Here is a 19,490-nt window from a genome sequence, read left to right as displayed (position 1 = left end):
GTTAAGTTTAGGGCCAGGTGAAAAACAAAGATGACACGAGCCACAGTTTATGAATGGCAGTGATTTTTATCAGAAAGAAGGCAGAACTTCTATACCCTTAATTTGCTTCCATCTTTTCTGTCAAATAACATCTTCTACCATGAAATGGGTAACACAAATGTTGATAAGAGAGAATTAAATCCCCGAGTGAAGAGATTATAAAAAGTGCACCTGTTCTCTGGCTACTCTAATGAATTAAAGTCGCTTACCTCAATGAATTACTTTCCAGGATGCTGATAACCCTTGCAAATGGGATTGCTAAATTATTGTCAGGGATCTTGCAGGCAACCAGGTGAGTAGAAGATTCTAGAAGATGAAGGTTGGAGCTTTTATAACAAACTAGTAGCCTAGATATAGTGCGTTACATTTCACTAGGCATTTTCACACACATTCTTGTTTGTTCTTTGCCAATAAATAATATGGTTCGATCAAATGAGAGAATAAATGCTAAATTGCCAAGTCCCATATAGAGGTTTGAAATTATAAGATAGACACAATTATTCCAACCATCTTACAGACAAACGCGCCGAGGTTCAAATAGGCTTGCCCAAGGTCCCACTTCTGGTCCATTTTGAAAATACAGGGGCTTATCACTGACCCCCAAACAAGAATCTCAAATTCTAAATAACCTCCAAGCACTCAGAAAACAAAATGGCAAACACTGGGCTGTTGTATGGATTCATTCACAAAACACACACATGCAACAAACTGACATCACTTCCATCTTTGCTGTGATTGTTAGATCCTTGGATAAGGTCTATCTGTAATTCAACAAAGCATTTCCTAATCACCTCCTATCGGGCACAAGTTTGAGCTATCCCTTAAAGGATCGTAGAAGCAGGTCGGAAGAGGTGCCAGTCAGGAAACCTGGAAAATAGTGTTAATGGGGCTAGAACCTGAGTCGGGGTAGGCTGGGTCAGAGCCTGGTAACTACCAAAATCTGTATCTTATTTCTCTTATGGTTATATTAGTATGTGCAATAGACTTTTCACGTATTGACGGGAAACAGTGGAATTTCCTGGGGAACTATCGGTGAACTCACAGAACTGACGGGAGCATGGAGAGGCAGGCTGAGGAGGGGCAAGACTTAACTGGCTAGAACAACTGTCTTGTCAGGGCACTCCTGGAATGTGGATGTGCGGTGTTGTCTCTTGTTGTTGGAGGCTGTCCTGATAATCAATCTAGTCGAGATTGGAAGTTTGGGACGGTAAGTCCCGGTGCTGAGCTTTAGTAGCGTGCCCACCCCTTGGGAAGGGGAGGAGAGATTTACCCCTCCCCACTGCACCCCCCAAACCAGACCTGTTGCTGGAAACAAGGTGAATGAACCATGTTTGGGCCCCAGGGGTAATCTTTCTGGGGCCCACGTTAACACGTGGAGGGACTTCAGGAAGAAAACACTCCTCCCACAGAACTGTTGGGGTAGGACTGAATGACAGAATGAATAGGAAAATGCTTCAGTAATGGTAAGATGCTTACTCTTATTATTAATGGGATGGGAGGAGGAAAAACTTCTCTGGTGCATTTTGAGAAGGAAAAGAGCATGTCCACCTGTCCCTTCTGGGCTCTCTTTTGAAGGCTGCGTGCTCACAGGGGTCACTGCTTTCTGATGTGTAGTAACTTAATGGGGTGGGCTCTCTGTCCCTGTCTCGAGGCAGCTTCCTTCAAGAAGGGAAAGGCAACCCACGTGGCAACTCTAAAGCCCTGCATTCCATTTAGTTGGAAAGCTGACATCTGGGTCTCCATCTCTCTGGTTACTGGGTCTCTCAGTTGGATGCCATCTAGGAAGGAAAATGATTCTATCTATCCACCTATCCCATATCCAATTACAGTCAAGTCAGAGGATGCACTGAGCTAACAATGGCAAACGGGGCCAGTGGAAGGCAGGCTGGAAAGAGGCCCCAAGGTTGGACGCTCTTGCTCCTAGTGGCTTAATCCAGTTCTCATGTCGGCTTTCATAAGCATGCAGCTTTTGAAGGAGCCAGAATACACAGGCACCTGACAAGGAATTTTACCCTGCGGAGGATGAGATAGAAATATACCAAAGTGGTTAACAGTATGGATTCTGACTCAGAATACGTGGGTTCAAATCTGGGCTCTGCCACTTAATAGCTCTGTTGTCTCAGGCAAGTTAATTAACCTCTTCGTGCCTCATCTGTTAAATGGGAATAATGTTAGTACCTACCCCACTGCGTTATTATGCAGATTAATTGAGACGATGCACATAAAGCACCAGAACACTGTCTGGCACATAGTAAGTCTCAATAAATAATCCTCATCATTCAGAACACAGCTAGTTTAATTAGTTAATTAGTTAAATAGATGCTAGTTTAATTAAGGGAATCAGTAACTACCATACCCAATGCAATTGCCTCATGAATATTAATCTAATGAGAAGTTTCTAAAGGTTATTCAAGGACTTTGCCCTAGATCTCACCCTCTCATTTTTGCCAGTGAAGGAGACCAACATAGAAAAGGTATGCCTGTCAAATCTGCAGATTCACCAAATCTATGAATCAAGGTGTATGCGTGTAACATCAGGATCTGATTTTAAAAGATCTTTGCAAAGTGGAACAACAAACTAATCTAACGAGATTAGATGTAAGAGCAGTTTTTGTACTTTTCTTCAAGTAGGTCCAAATAAAACCAAATCGTGTATGTACAGTATGGAAAAATATGGCTTTAGCTATAGCAGGCATCAAAAATGCAAAGAGATTTTAAATTAGTGTTATTTTATTTTTTTATTTTTTTATTTTTTTTAATTTTTTTTTAACGTTTATTTATTTTTTTTGGGACAGAGAGAGACAGAGCATGAACAGAAGACAGAGAGAGACAGAGGGGGAGGGGCAGAGAGAGAGGGAGACACAGAATCAGAAGCAGGGTCCAGGCTCTGAGCCATCAGCCTAGAGCCCGACGCGGGGCTCGAACTCACGGACCGCGAGATCGTGACCTGGCTGAAGTCGGACGCTTAACCGACTGCGCCACCCAGGCGCCCCATAAATTAGTGTTATTTTAAAACGAGTCCAAAGGATGTCTTCTGAAGCCAGCAAACTGAGTCTTCAGCTAAGTGAGCACAAGTATAAAAAATAGAAGTGGATATTTCCCACTTCTGAGGTGAAGGGTCGGGGAATTAGGCAGGGACAGTGAGGCTATCCAAGGAGTTTGAAAAGCAAGGCCATTGGCATGCTTCCAAGTCAAGGCCTTTGATGAACAACCAAATATAAGGGTTAAATCTAAAGGGACTTAACAGGATTGTGAATGGCAAAGAATCAGTAGTTGGGAACCAAGTGGAAATCGGGTCTAAGTGAAAGAAGTGTGAACATATGGAAAAGATACAAGGGGTAATGGCCATGAGCACCAGAAAACAGATCTTGGTTAGCACAAGAAAATGCTTTCTAAGAGTTGAGATTTCCGACTACGGATGAACAATATTGGGAGGCAGTAGCATTCAGACAACCTTTGAGTTTATCGGGAAAATTGTGACAAGTTGACACATAAGATGGGGAGAGGGACTGGATCACAGATTTAAGTCCCTGTTAATTATGGATTTCTGGGATTCTTTTGCAAAAGAGTAAATACATAGTCTTTTTGCCTGCAAGCACAGCATCCATCACGTTCGGGAACATCAATCCATGACGTAACCCAGAAATTAAAGTTCAGTATAGCCACTCCCGAGCTGCCATGTTGATAGTTAGCCAAGCTCCTGACACAAGAGTTCAAAGACACTGAAGTCTTGTTTTTCTTGATGCCCATGGAGAATCTGCAATCACCTGGCTGTGGGCTGCAGCCCTCTGGATGGAAAGCATGTCTGAGTCAGTGCCTGTGTCAGGAGACAGATGGAAGCTGGCCACATGACCCCTGGTCCCACATCCATTCCACCAAATGGAGAGACATGACAAGCCTTTTATTTTCAGGACAGAACGCCATTGATTATTCCCTGTTAATGCTTCCCTGTCGATGGCGGGCAGGGACTAGAGGGAAATGGAAGGATGTGATATCCGGGCCCCCCAAAGGGAAAATCAATGTGATATGGTTTGTATTTCATCCTAGGATAACCTCTTTTTCTGAGTGCCAACCCACAGGCCACTGTTTCTCTCTCCACAAACTCCCCCAGACATTGTCATACCCTTTCACACTCACCAAAGGACAGGGAGGGAGAGGAGAGAAGGACCAGGCGCTAGGAATTATTAAACTCTGCTTTCATTCTCTTTCAGAAATTTACAGTCACTAAGAGGCTACAGGATGCACAGAGACTCCTTAGCAGGTTCAGATCAGAGGGGAAGAGCCTACTAAGTCAGTCTAAGAAACCCTTGTCTGACTTATTACTGATGCATCCAGCAGTCAGCTAATCTCAAAGGATGACCTTGGAAAACCGACAACCTAGAAACTGCATGCCCCCTGGCACAATGCTGAAAGTTACAAGTTCAGAGAAAGAGGCAAAGACTTGTATTGCAGGGAGGTGAGAGGCAAGAAGCAACCTTTCTTTGTGTACACACACACACACACACACACACACACACACACACACACACACACAAATCAAACACCAAAAGTGTTTATGTTCCTCCCTCCCCAGAAGGAACCCAACATTTGAAACAAAATGCTTGAGGATCTCGGATCTAACAGAAAGGAGAATTCTGGTTCCCTCTGGGGTCTCAGGGTGAAGTTAAAGCAATACTACTTTATTGTCTTTGAAGTGGGGGTGCAAACCAGTAATATCCTGGTACCTAGAGCTATATTCACCTTTTGGTTCCAGAATGGGCATTTGATTAGCATTTAACCTCCTCAGTATTGCATGCAGCCCCACAGACCCACAAAGGAGCGATGCCCCTGGAAAGCTCTAGGATTATCTATTGCTATTTTTCCCCTTCACGTAGGAGTTACCCCAGGAGAAGTGAATAGATTTTTTTTCCACCTACCTTACTCCCTGGGGCTGAGAATCGTGGGCTGAGCCCTCTGCCTGAGGGAGGCCGGACCGGCTGATCTCCAGTGGGCTTTCCAGCTCTCAGACTCCGTGTTGGGTCCCTGTGGTGCAGACTGGAGGGGCAGGACTGAGGGTCTGCTTTCTGCTTGTAGCAAGAATGGAGCAGCTCATCTTTTGCATACCTACACCATGTGGATAACTAGAGTTACAGCAGTATGCTTTTCGTATGCATTGCTATATATATAGGATTGTATGTGTTACAAACATGAGCTACTTTTTTAATACCTTGGAATAAAAGCTTGTGTCCTAGCAGGGACATGATTAATTTTGTTACTTATTTCAGAAATGACCTGTAAACAATGCTACCAGCCAGACGGTGGTACATGAACATCCTAGAATAGTCTTCAGGCAGTTCCTCTACACAACCCTGGATTCTTCTCCCCACAGGGGATCTGCTTCATGCCTTGGGTTCTACCCCCCTCAGCTGGTCACAGTCACTTGTGCCTGAGTCCTTTTCCCCTAGACTCTGGGGCTCCGTCGACATCACTTCTGTGCAGCCTGGGCTGTTTGCTCTAGTCCATATGGACAAGTGCTCAGGACCTTTCAGTTTGTGGAGAGGGGTGCTGAAGACATCTGCAGGCTGTCGTTTAGTCCCAAACCAGGGATATCCTGTAGGAAGAGACATTATCCTAATCAGAACAGATGCTGGTCAGAATACTCAGGGGCAGGACTCCAGCATGGCTGTGGAAGTTCCTTTTGAAACAATGGCAAAATACATAGGGTTCCATGGCTGATTCTGAAAGGAAATGCCCGGAGGTCTCAAGGATCTCCAAACTGCGGGGAGGGAGGACCCCTCAGACAGCTCAGGAGCAAGGGCCTCTGTCTAGTACTTCCTGCCCAGGTCCTGAGCTTGATGGGGAGATGGGTTCTATACATCCCCCTCATCTACTCAAAAACACTTACCTATCTATGCTCACATACATTTTTAAAAATTTTTTTTAATGTTTATTTATTTCTGAGACAGAGAGAGACAGAGCATGAGTGGGGGAGGGGCAGAGAGAGAGGGAGACACAGAATCCGAAGCAGGCTCCAGGCACTGAGCTGTCAGCACAGAACCTGACGCAGGGCTCAAACTCACAAACCGTGAGATCATGACCCGAGCCAAAGTCGGTCGCTCAACCGACTGAGCCACCCAGGCGCCCCTCACATATATTTTTGTTTGCTTGCTTTGTGTTTTTATAGAACACAATATACTTCCAGAGAAGTGCACAGTCACAAATGTACATCTCAGTGAGTCTTCACAAAGAGAACACACCCACTCAACAAAGGCAAGAACATTACCAAAACTTCCAGAGGCCCTCTGTCTCCTTCAGTTATCACTCACACCTCCTGGCAAGCACACTCCCGATTTCTAGCAGAGAATTTTATTTTGCTTGTTCTTAACCTCATATAAATGGAATGATACAACATGTTCTCACGCATTGGCTGATTTGCTCAACATTATGTTTCTGAGATTCATCCATGTTGCTGCATGTGGTTTGTTAAGCCTCATTTCTATATAGCATTCCATTGTGTGAAGACGTCACAATTTATGAATTCATTCTGTTGATGGCTGTTTGTGTATTTTTAGTTTGGGTTGCTATGAATACAGCTGCTATGTGCATGTATTTGGGTGCACTTATGTTTACATGTCTACTGAATATATACCTAAAAGTTAAATTGCTAGGTGGTTGGGTTTGCATCTGTTCAGCTTTAATGGATATTGTTAAATAACTTTCCAAGGCGGTTTGCCAGGCTTCAGGGAGTGCCTGCTGGTCCACATCCTTACCAGTACTCAATGTTGTCAATCTTTTTAATTTCAGCCATTCTGTTCAGTGTGTAATGGTATAGCATTGGGGTTTTAATTTGCATTTCATGAATGACTAATGATATTTAGTACATTTCCATACATTTATTGGCCATTGAGATATCTTTTGTGATGCTTTATCCAAGTCATTTGCCCATTATTCAGTTGGAATATCTGTTTGCTTTAACTGATTTGTAGCAGCTTTAAAAATAGATTCTGTGGTGTATCACGTTAATTTGTGATATGTGAATCAACATGAAACACCACAGAATCTATTTTTAAAACTGCTACCTGAAAAACACAAAAGATCCCATCGAAAACCTGCTAGAACTTGATCCATGAATTCAGCAAAGTTGCAGGATGTAAAATCAATGTACAGAATCAGCTGCATTTCTATACATCAGCAATGAAGCAGTAGAAAGAGAAATCAAGGAATCAATCCCATTTACAACTGCACCCAAAACCATAATATACCTAGAAATAAATCTAACCAAAGAGGTAAAAGATCTGTATGCTAAAAATTATAGAAAGCTTATGAAAGAAATTGAAGAAGACACAAACAAATGGAGAAATAGTCCATGCTCATGGATTGGAAAAACAGATATTGTTAAAAAATCTTTATTAACCCAAAGTAATCAGTGCAATCCCCATCAAAATTACACCACCATTCTTCACAGAGCTAGAACAAACAATCCTAAAATTTGTATGGAACCACAAAAGACTCTGAATATAGCCGAAGTAATGTTGAAAAAGAAAACCAAAGCTGGAGGCATCACAGTTCCAGACTTCAAGCTGCATTACAAAGCTGTAATCATCAAGACAGTATGGTACTGGCAGAAGAACAGACACTCAGATCAATGGAACAGAATAGAGAACCCAGAAATAGACCCACAAATGTATGGCCAACTAATCTTCAACAAAGCAGGAAAGGATATCCAATGGGAAAAAAAATACAGTCTCTTCAGCAAATGGTGCTGGGAAACTGGACAGCGACATGCAGAAGAATGAAACTGGACTGCTTTCTTACACCATACACAAAAATAAATTCAAAATGGATGAAAGACCTAAATGTGAGACAGGAAACCATCAAAATCCTACAGGAGAAAACAGACAACAACCTCTTTGACCTCAGCTGCAGCAACTTGTTACCAGACATGTCTCCAGAGGCAAGGGAAACAAAAGCAAAAATGAGCTATTGGGACCTCATCGAGACAAAAAGCTTCTGCACAGTGAAGGAAACAACCAACAAAACTGACAGGCAACGCTCCATATGGGAGAAGACATTTGCAGATGACACATCAGATAAAAGGTCAGTATCCAAAGTCTATAAAGAACTTATCAAACTCAACACCCAAAAAGCAAATAATCCAGTGAAGAAATGGGCAGAAGACATGAATAGACACTTCTCCAAAGAAGACATCCACATGGATAACAGACACATGAAAAGATGCTCCACATCACTCATCATCAGAGAAATACAAATCAAAACCACAATGAGATACCACCTCATACCTTCCAGAATGGCTAAAATTAGTAACTCAGGACACAACAGATGTTGGTGAGGATGCAGAGAAAGGGGAACCCTTTTGCACTGCTGGTGGGAATGCAACTGGTGCAGCCACTCTGGAAAAGAGTATGGACATTCCTCAAAATTTTTTTAAAAATAGAGTTACTCTACGACCCAGCAATTGCACTACTATTTATCCACAGGATGCAAAAATGCTGATTTAAAGAAACATAAGCACCCCAGTGTTTATAGCAGCACTCTCATCAATAGCCAAAGTATGGAAAGAGTCCAAATGTCCACGGACTGATGAACGGATAAAGAAGATGTGGTGTATAATATATTCTACATTCTATATACATACAATGAGTGGAATATTATCCGTGATCAAAAAGAATGAAATCTTGCCATTTGTAACAACATGGATGGAACCAGAGTATATTATGCTAAGAGAAATAAGTCAATCAGAGAAAGACAAATATGTGATTTCATTCATATGTGGAATCTAAGAAACGAAATAAATGACCATAGGGGAAGGGAAGGAAAAATAAGATAAAAACAGAGAGGGAGGCAAACCATAAGAGACTCTTAAATACAGAGAACAAACCGAGGGTTGCTAGAGGGGAGGGGAGTGGGGGAAAGGACTAGATGTGTGATGGGTATTAAGGAGGGCACTTGTTGGGATGAGTGCTAGGTGTCATTCGTAAGTGATGAATCACCAGGTTCTACTCCTAAAACCAATACTACACTGTATGTTAACTACCTTGAATTTAAATAATTTTTTTTTTTAAAAAAGGTTCTGGATGCAAGTCCTTTGTCAGATATTTGTATTGCAGATATAATCTCCTACCCTGTGGCTGGCTTTTTTACTCTCAGTGGGGTCTTTTGACTTTAATGTAATCCAATGCATCAATTTTTAACTTTCTAGGTAATATTTTTTATATTTTAAGAAATCTTACCCCACTTCAAGGCACTGGAGATACGATATTTTCTTTCTTTTTTTTTTTCCTGTTAGTTTTGTCGTTTTTACCCTTTCACCTTTATGATGTAATCTTTATGGAGTTGGTTTTAAGTAGTGAAAATAGGGATCCATATTTATACCACAAATGAATATCCAACTGAGTAAGCACTATTTATTGAAAAGGTCGTCTATTCTTTACTGCACAATATAGCCACCTTTGTTTTTAGCCAAGTGACTGTATGCGTGTGGATCTGCTTCCAGTCTATTTTGTGCCATTGGTGTATTTGTCAATATGTGCACTGATAATACCACATAGTACTATAGCTTTATAAGAAGTCTTGATACCTAGTGGTGTTAAGTCTTTGAAGGAGCTTTACTCCTTCAAGAACATCTGCTCTATTCTTGGGCTTTTAACATATTCTTTTTTCTTTTTTAAGTAATCTCTATGGCCAACGTGGGACTTGAACTCATGACCCCAATATCAAGAGTCACATGCTCTACAGACTGAGCCAGCCAGGCACCCTCGTCTTTACTATTTTCATGTAAATTTCACAATTAACTTAATTCCAACCCCTACCCTCCTCCCAAAACCCAAACTGCTGTGGTTTTTACTGGAACTGCATTCCTTCTATAGACTAATTTGGTAAGAACCGACATTTGAGATTTTCAATTCATGAACACAGCAAATCTCTCCATTTATGTAGGTCTTTTAAATTTTCTTTTAATAATGTTTTCTCTGTAAAGACCTTGCACATCTTTCATCGGATATATTCTCAGGTATTTTATATCTTTAATGTCATTGTAAATGGTGTTTTAAAATTTCACTTTCTACTTATTGTTTACTCATATTCTGTTCATAGTAGTTACAGGATATAGTAATATAGTACATATATAGTGAGATACACACACACACACCATGAATCCAGGGACTCGGATATATTTGTATTTTTTTACGTTTATTTATTTATTTGAGAGAGAGAGAGAAGCAGAGAGAGGGAGAGAGAGAATCCCAAGCAAGTTCCATGCCCCATGTAGGCTTGATCTCACAACCGTGAGATCATGACCTGAGCCAAAATAGATGCTTAACTGACTGAGCCACCCAGGCACCACTGTATTTGTAGTAATCCTGCTAAGCCACAGATTCTTTAGGATTTTCTACATAAACAATCATATCATCTGTGAATACACAGTTTATCTCTTCCTTTTCAGTCTTTATAACCTTTTTTCTTGCCTTATTACAACAGTTACAATCTCCAGCACAATATTGAATATAAGTACTATTAGAAGGTATTCCTTTTTTTTTTTAAGATTTTATTATTTTTAAGTAATCTCTGCATCCAACATGGGGCTCGAATCTATGACCCTGAGATCAAGAGTTGCATGCTCCACCAATTTAGCCAGAGAGGTGCCCCAGCAGGTATTCCTAATCTCAGGGAGAAAGCTTTCAACATTTTGCTACTAACTATGATATTTTATAGATGATCTTTACCAGTTTAAGAACATTTCCTTCTAGTCCTAGTGTGTTGAGTATATATCATGAATAATTATTTGATTTTATTAAATGCTTTTTCTACATCATTCTATTGAGGTGATCTCATTCTTTTTCTCCTTTATGATGCTAATTTGGTTAAATACGCTGATTTTAAAATTTTTTTTTTCAACGTTTATTTATTTTTGGGATAGAGAGAGACAGAGCATGAACGGGGGAGGGGCAGAGAGAGAGGGAGACACAGAATCGGAAACAGGCTCCAGGCTCTGAGCCATCAGCCCAGAGCCCGACGCGGGGCTCGAACTCCCGGACCGCGAGATCGTGACCTGGCTGAAGTCGGACGCTTAACCGACTGCGCCACCCAGGCGCCCCAAATACGCTGATTTTAAATTGAGATATAATTCATATACCATAATGTTCATCCTTTTAAAGTGTGCAATTCAGTGGTCTTCAGTATATTCATAAAGCTGTGCAACTGTCACCAGTATCTAATTCCAGAACATTTTAATCATTCCCAGAAACTCCATACCCATTGGCAGTCATTCCCCATTACCCTCTTCCCCCAGTCTCTGGAAGCCACGAATCCACTTTCTGTCTACATAAATTTTGCCTATTCTGGACATTTCACTTATAAGTGGAATCATATAATCATATAAGTGGAATCATATCATATAATATGCTTTAGTGTCAGACTTCTTTCACTTAGCATAATATCCTTAAGGTTCATCCATGTAGCATGAATCAGTACTTCATTCCTTTTCACGGTTGAATGGTACTGTCATATGGATATAACACATTTTGTTGACCAATTCATTAGTTGGACATTTGAGTTGTTTCCACTTTTTGGCTATTATGAATAATGCTGCTATGAATACAGGGAGTAAGATTTCTGGGTCATATAGTAAACTGCACTTAACTTTTTGAGGAACTGTCAAACTGTTTTCCAAAGTGGCTACACCATTTTACATTCCCACCAGCAATTTATGAAAGTTCCAATTTCTCCACATCCTTATCATCACTTGTTATTATCTATATTTTTTAAAGGATTTTTTAAAAAAGAAATCTCTACACCCAGTGTGGGACTCAAATTTACAATCCTGAGATCAAGAGTCACATGCTCCACCAACCCAGCCAGCCAAGCATCCCTGCATTTTTTTTTTTTAAATTATTATTGTCTTCCTTGCGGGTGTGAGGTAGTATCTCATTGTGATTTTGATTTGCACTTCTGTAATGAGTAATGATGTTAAACATTTTTTTATGTGCTTATCGGCTACCTGTGTCTCTTCTTTGGAAAAATGTTTATTCAAATCCTTTTGCCTATTTTTTTAGTTGTTCTGTTGGCCTTTTTATTTAGTTGTAAGAAAAATTCATCTATTCTGGATACTAGACACTTATCAGTTATAGGAGCTACAAATATTTTCTCCTACTCTGTAGGTTGTATTTTCTTTGTGTTATTGTCTTTTGAAGCACAAAAGTTTAAATTTTTAATGAAGTCCAGCTTATCCATTTTTATTTGGTTCCTTGTGATTTTGGTGTCATATGTAAGAAATCACTGTCGAATGAAAGATCATGAAGATTTATACTTGTATTTCCTTCTAATAGTTTTATATTTTAACTCTTACATTTAGGTTTTTGATCCATTTTGAATTAATTTTTGCATATGGAGTATGAAGAAATCCAACTTTACCTTCTTGCATGTGGATATTCAGTTGTCCCAGGACCACTTGAAAATACTGCTTGATTTTGTAATATTAAGCCAACATTATATTACTGAAATGAATTATATCATTGGACTCTACTTACTAAGATTCTGTTTAGGATATTTGTACGTATGTTCATGAGAGATATTGGTCCATAATTTTTACTTCTTATAATGTACTTGTCATCCTTTGGTATTAAAATTATGGTGGTCTCAAAATGAGCTGGGAATTGTTTTTTTCTTTCTCTGATTTGAAAGAGTCTGTGTAAGATCAGTTTAATTCCTTTAAAATGCTTAGAAATTTAGTAAAGAAATCTACACCTGAAAATTTTTAGGTACAGATTCAATTTCTTAGCTATAAAACATTCAGACTTTGTTTCCTTTTCAGTTGATAAACTGTAATTTCATAGAAATTTCATTTCATGTAGATTTTCAGATTTATTGGTATAAAGTTCTTCATAATATCTACTTAATAGCATTGTTAATTTGTACCTTTTTTCTCATTTTCTTAGTCTAGCAGTGGTTTTTTTTTTTCCTTGCTAGCAATTTACCAATTTTATTAGTCTTTTCAAAAAACCCAGCTCTAGATTTGTTGACTTTCTTATATACTTTTTTCTATTTCATTAATTTATTACCTTTATTATTTTCTTTACTCTTCTAGAATTAGATTCAATGTCCTACTCTACTTTTTAGATTGATTTTTAGCCTTTCTTTCCTTTTATTATATGTAGATTTAAAGAAACAAACTTCCCTTTAAGTACAGCTTTAGCTTTGTTCTTCAAGTTTTGATGTCATTATTTTTATTGTAACTTAATTCAAAATAACTGTCTAATGTCCATTATAATTTCTTTTGAATTATTGGTCATTTAGAAGTATATTGCTTAATTTTCAAATATTTGAGGAGTCCCTAATTATCTTTTTGTTATTAATTTCTACCTTAATCCCACTTTGGTCAGAGAATCTATTTTGGATGATTTCACTCTTTGGAATTTGTTGAGATTTGCTTTAAGGACCAACAGATGGTAAATTTTGGTAAATGCTCCATGGACACTTGGAAAAAACACATATCCTGACAATACTGATTGTAGTATGGTATGTGCATCAGTTAAAGTTATTACTTATGTTGAAATCTTTCATATTCTTAATGACTTTTTCACTGTTACTATCAGCTTATTATAGTCCTGTAATTTTGCTCTATATTTTGAAACTATAGTATTAGGTGCATCAACACATGCACCAAATATTATACATAATTTTTGTAAGTATAACGTTATTTTTATATTATTATACCTTCCTGGTGGATTTATGTTTTTATTTATGAACTGTCCCTCTGTATGTTTAGTAATGCTTCTTGACTTACTTTGATATTTGTATAGCTACATCAGCCTCCTTCTGGTTAGCTCTTGGTTGGTATATCTTTTTCCATTCTTTAACTTTCAATCTTTCTTTGTCTTTACACTTAAAAAGTGTGCCCCTTGAAAGCAACATATAGTTCGGTTTTTAAAAATATGTATCAATGTGGTAAGCAGCCTCTTTAAGACGATCCCAAATGATCCTTACCTTCTGTATTCAAGCATTTCTGTGTCTTCCCCCGAGTGTGCAGTGAAACTAACTCACCTCTAGTGAATTCTAATGATCAGCCATGCTCAGAAGTCATTTTGCACATAATACAAGTGTATCTGTAGGAAAAATTCCTAGGATTGTTGGGTTAAAAGATGTAATGTACCTGTCATCTGATAGATATTGTCAGCCTCCACAGTTTGTACTAATTTATGCAATGTGTGAAAGTGCCTCTTCCAGTATTAAATTTCCTACTCTACTCTTCAGATTGTTTTTTAGCCTTTCTTTCCTTTTATTATATGCAGATTTAAAGAAACACACTTCCCTTTAAGTACAGCTTTAGCTTTGTTCTTCAAGTTTTGATGTCATAAATTTTTTTTGTAATTTAGTTCAAAATAACTGTCTAATGTCCACTGTAATTTCTTACAATGCTTGCCATTATAGTGTATTATCAAACTTCATTGTTTTTGATAGGTGAAAAATCTATTTTATTACAAGTGAGCTTTAACTCACATATTTTCACATGCTTAAGAGTCATTTGTATTTTCTCTTCTATGAAGTATCTGTTAATTTCTTTTGACCATTTTTATATTAGATTGCTGATCTTTTCTTTTTGATTTGAGGGGTTCCTTTTATAAAATTAGATAAATTAGCCCTTATCTTGGTGGAGTTACACATATCTCACCCAGGTTCTCATTTGCATTTGCTTATGATGCTACTGTCATGAAGAGACTCTCTTATCTTTACAAAGTCTCACCTAGCAATCATTTCTTCTAAGGCTGTTGGGTTTTGTGGCAGACTCAGAAAGTCCTTTCCCATTCTCAAGTCATAAGAAAATTTTCTTTTTTCTTCCGAGTACATTCAGAGTTTTATTTTTTACACTTACGCCTTAGAACTGCCCGCAAGTTGTCCTGATATAAGGAGTAAAGTGTGGATCCACCTTAATTTTTTTACAGAACACTACCCAGTGATCTCCCTCTCAATAGTCTTTTCCTCACTGATTGAAAAGCCACCTTTATCATACACTCAATTCCCGTATGTATTTAGACCTGTTTCTGAACTCTTCTATTGATCTGGCTATTCACAAATTATTATCACACTGTTTTAATTGCTATAGATTTATAAATTTTAAACATCTATAGAGTTAATCTCCTTCTATCACCATCACTTTCTTTCTTGCATATCCTTGCTTGGTTTTCCACATGAACTTCAGAATTAGTTTGTGTAAATCTTTTTTAGAAATCTAATTGGTAAAGGGGGCATCTGGGTGGCTCAGCCAGTTAAGCGTTCGGCTCAGGACATGATCTCACGGTTCATGGCTTCGAGCTCCATGTTGGGCTCTGTGCTGACAGCTTGGGGCCTGCTTCAGATTCTATGTCTCCCTCTCTCTCTTCCCCTCTCCCACTTGCACTCTGTCTCTCTCAAAAGTAAACATTAAAAATTTTTTTAAAAATCTGGTACTTTGATTGAATATCACATCAAATTTATAGATTAAGGAGAATGACGTCATTACAAGGCTCATTGTTCTTGTGTGAGAACATGGAATTTCTTCCCATTTGTTCAAGTCTTGTTTTGTGTCCCTCATTAGCATTTTGAACTTTTCTACTTCTTGGGCTTATTCCTAAGTATTTTATATCTTTTGTTTTCTGCTGCTATTATAAAGTGGGTCTTTTCTTTCTTTGTAGCATGTAATCAGACATTGTGTATACAAAGGCTGTTGATTCTAAAAATTACTTTTGTACCCATCTAATTTATTAAATTCTTGTTTCGTTTCTAAGTTTGTTCTAAGTTGGTTACTCCTTTTTAGTTTCTAGCTTGACAGTCCAATCATATCTGCAAATTATAATTTTATCCTCTCTTCCTAATTTCTCTACCTCTAATTTCTTTCTCTTGTCTAATTGTCTTGTCTAAGTCCTGAAGAACAGTTTTAAACAATGGTGATGATTAGTGGACATTTTGTCTTGTTTCTGACATTAATTTAAAAAATTGTTTCTCTAATTCTCAATTAAGCATGATGCTGGCTTTGGATTGACATATATATATTTTATCGAATTAAGGAAACACCCAGCTAGTCCTAATATTAAATGACCCTTGTGTTCTTGAAACAAGCCTCACTTAGTCATGGTGAATTACTCTGATCTGGAGCCAGCCTGACTGCGTTCAAATCCTAGAACCATAACTGATTAGTATTTGAGTTCAGGTAGAATGCTTTACCTTTTTAACTCAGTTTCCTTCTCTGAAAAATGGGGAAGATAAGAATATCTAATGCAAATTGGTGCAGCCACTCTGGAAAGCAGTGTGGAGGTTCCTCAGAAAATTAAAAATAGACCTACCCTATGACCCAGCAATAGCACTGCTAGGAATTTATCCAAGGGACACAGGAGTACTGATGCATAGGGGCACTTGTACCCCAATGTTCATAGCAGCACTCTCAACAATAGCCAAATTATGGAAAGAGCCTAAATGTCCATCAACTGATGAATGGATAAAGAAATTGTGGTTTATATACACTATGGAATACTACGTGGCAATGAGAAAAAATGAAATATGGCCTTTTGTAGCAACGTGGATGGAACTGGAGAGTGTGATGCTAAGTGAAATAAGCCATACAGAGAAAGACAGATACCATATGGTTTCACTCTTATGTGGATCCTGAGAAACTTAACAGGAACCCATGGGGGAGGGGAAGGAAAAAAAAAAAAAAAGAGGTTAGAGTGGGAGAGAGCCAAAGCATAAGAGACTGTTGAGAACTGAGAGCAAACTGAGGGTTGATGGGGGGTGGGAGGGAGGAGAGGGTGGGTGATGGGTATTGAGGAGGGCACCTTTTGGGATGAGCACTGGGTGTTGTATGGAAACCAATTTGACAATAAATTTCATATATAAATAAAAAAAAAAAAAAGAAGAATGATGCAGTCACATGTAACAGTTTATAAAAAAAGACTCAGAAACAAAACTGGAGGAACGTCATACAAATAAACACTGAAATTGCTTCTTAAAAAAAAAAAAAAAAAAAAAAGAATATCTACCTCATTAGGTTGTTGTGAAAATCAAATAATTAAGTTGTCTTTTCACATGCTTAAGGGATATTTGCATTTTTTTCCTATAAACTGTTCATATCTCTTCCCTATTTTTCTATAGGATCTCCTCTATTTTTATTTTTTTGAAGATTTCAAGTAATCTCCATATCCAACATGAGGCTTGAACCCACAACCGTGAGATCAAGAGTTACATGCTCCACCGACCGAGCCACCCAGGTGCCCCAAACCACTTTAATTTTTAATTGTTTTTTATTTTATTTTATTTTTGAGAGAGAGAGCCAGAGCATGAGCAGGGGAGAGGCAGAGAGAGAGACACACACAGAATCTAAAGTAGGCTTCAGGCTCTGAGCTGTCAGCACAGAGCCCGACATGGGGCTCAAATTCAACCATGAGATCATGACCTGAGCTGAAGTTGGACAATTAACTGACTGAGCCACCCAGGCACCCCAAAACATTTATCTTAAAAAGGTGTTCATAAATTAGGAATATTAGCCCTTAATGTGTGAAATAAACTGCAAATATGTTATCCTGTTATCACTTGTATTTTGCTTTGGTATATTTTGCAGGTAACAATTTCTGTCCACTTGTATCAATTACTAAAAGATATTTTAAACTTAGTTTTGCCAATTTTTGCTTATGTATATACTGAGGCTCTATTATCAAGCTTAGCTGAAAATCAGTAGGTCTGGCAAATTGAACCATTTATCAGTAATGGAGCCGAAGTTTCTAATTTCGTAGAGATTACTTTCTCTGATATCTTCCTCTTATATTTTTTTCATCCTCTTATTTTCAATCTTCCTGTGACTAAGTTTTCCAAGTACCTCTCATCAATAGCATATAGGTAGATATTTAAATCCAGTATTACAGGCTTTATCTTTCAACTGCAGAGTTTAGTTCATTAACACTTATAACTGACATATTTGAATTTTTTTACCATCTTATTTTATGCTTTTTGTTTTTCTCACCTTTCTAGCTTCTTTTTTATCATCCTTCCCATGTTAACTTAAGTGCTATATTCTCTATATTTATTGAGTGGTTACTCCAAATATTTTAAAATGTCTACCTACCTAAGGCCCCAAATTGGTAAGACTCTAACTCCTCCTGAACAACTGAAAGACAGTAGGACACTGTAACTCTCATCACCTCCTTTCAAAATTACGTGCCTCTGTTACCTGGTGTTTTGAAGTCTCTCTTTTATTTCTTGAAATATATTTAAAACATTTAGTTTATATCATGTGGCAGTAAGTACAATATCTAATGTGTCTGTGAGTCTGACTCTCCTGTATGTTGTTTCTGATGCCTCTCACTCATGGGACCTTGATTCCTCCTTTGGTTTGTGGTTTTTAACTGTGAGCTACTCATATTCTTTCTAACTTTATCTGTGGTAGTTCTTAGATACCCTGATTGAAGTTTTATTGCTTTTGAGAGAATCTGTGTTTGCTAGTCCTCTGAGGTCACTACTCACCTAGGTTTATTGTAAATGAAATTCCCATTTGCAGTATTTTGGACCACACCAGTAGGATGAACTTAGGCCATAAACTCTATAAGGGACAACTTGCTAAACATTTTAAGGTAGAAACAAACAAACAAACTTTTCCTCCACCCAAGGCCAATATCAATAAAGGCATGCTATCTTGCTGTTATTTCTGCTTGGTGGGTTTACTTAGTGTTGATGCTTACACTGTGAGGGTAGCACTTTGAGGGTCCCTGTTTCGTGGGAGATCTCAGGCTAAACGCTCTGCTTTGAGTAGGCCCTGCTTTACCTCTGGCACCTATCACAGTCACCATGACAGAGACTCAAGGGACCAGGTCTCCACAGATACTTTCAGGGTGAAAGGTGGCTTTCATCTCACTCGCCACCCAAAGTTAAGCTTTCAAAGCACTCTCGACTTCTACAGATTCATTTCTTGCTACTGTTCAATACATTTAGAAAGATTTTTTTTTTTACCCTTGAGGATCAGTGATAAAAGTCACCCCAAAATCAAAAGAATTCAGGAAGGCAGTAGGATATAAAGTTAATATACAAAAATCAAAAGGCATATATAGAACAATAACCAAGTAGAAGACCTCATAGCAGAGAAAACCCCATTAGTAGCAAGAAAGAATTGAATACAAGGGGATAAACTTAATAAGATATACGTACTACTTATCCAAGGAAAACTTTAAAACAGTACTGAAAAGGCACAAAAATAGACTTGAACAAGTAGAAACACATCCCCTGTTCTTGGGTAATTTGGATAACTCAACACTGTAAAGACGTCAGTTCTAAGTGAGCTAATAAATGTAACGCAATCTCAGTTAGACATGTTGATACTAAAGTTTACGTGGAAAAACAAACATGTAAGAATAGCCAGGAAAACACTGGAAAAGAAAAATTATAACAAGGGACTAGCTCTACCAGATATTAAAATATACTATAAAGTGTCTATTATT

The 19,490-nt window shown here is 38.3% G+C and overlaps 1 protein-coding gene across 4 annotated transcripts in view; it reads right to left on the bottom strand.

Annotated features, from left to right (window-relative positions):
* Window positions 1-4,575: 4,575 nt before the first annotated feature.
* The window catches only part of GPATCH2L (G-patch domain containing 2 like), a 78,168-nt gene continuing 63,253 nt past the window's right edge, over window positions 4,576-19,490 (bottom strand). For all 4 annotated transcript variants that reach the window (XM_040477783.1, XM_040477784.1, XM_040477786.1 and 1 more), the window contains one exon: window positions 4,576-5,629. In XM_040477783.1, coding sequence (XP_040333717.1) covers window positions 5,418-5,629 — 212 coding nt within the window. In that variant the 3' untranslated portion in view covers window positions 4,576-5,417. The remainder of the gene's footprint in view (window positions 5,630-19,490) is intronic.

This window comes from Herpailurus yagouaroundi, unplaced genomic scaffold (genome assembly GCF_014898765.1).
Source record: "Herpailurus yagouaroundi ecotype Mexico unplaced genomic scaffold, PumYag 141, whole genome shotgun sequence".
Classification (NCBI taxonomy): Eukaryota; Metazoa; Chordata; class Mammalia; order Carnivora; family Felidae; genus Herpailurus; species Herpailurus yagouaroundi.
The sequence above is the reverse complement of the archived record's forward strand: the minus strand, read 5'-3'. Positions and strand labels throughout refer to the sequence as shown.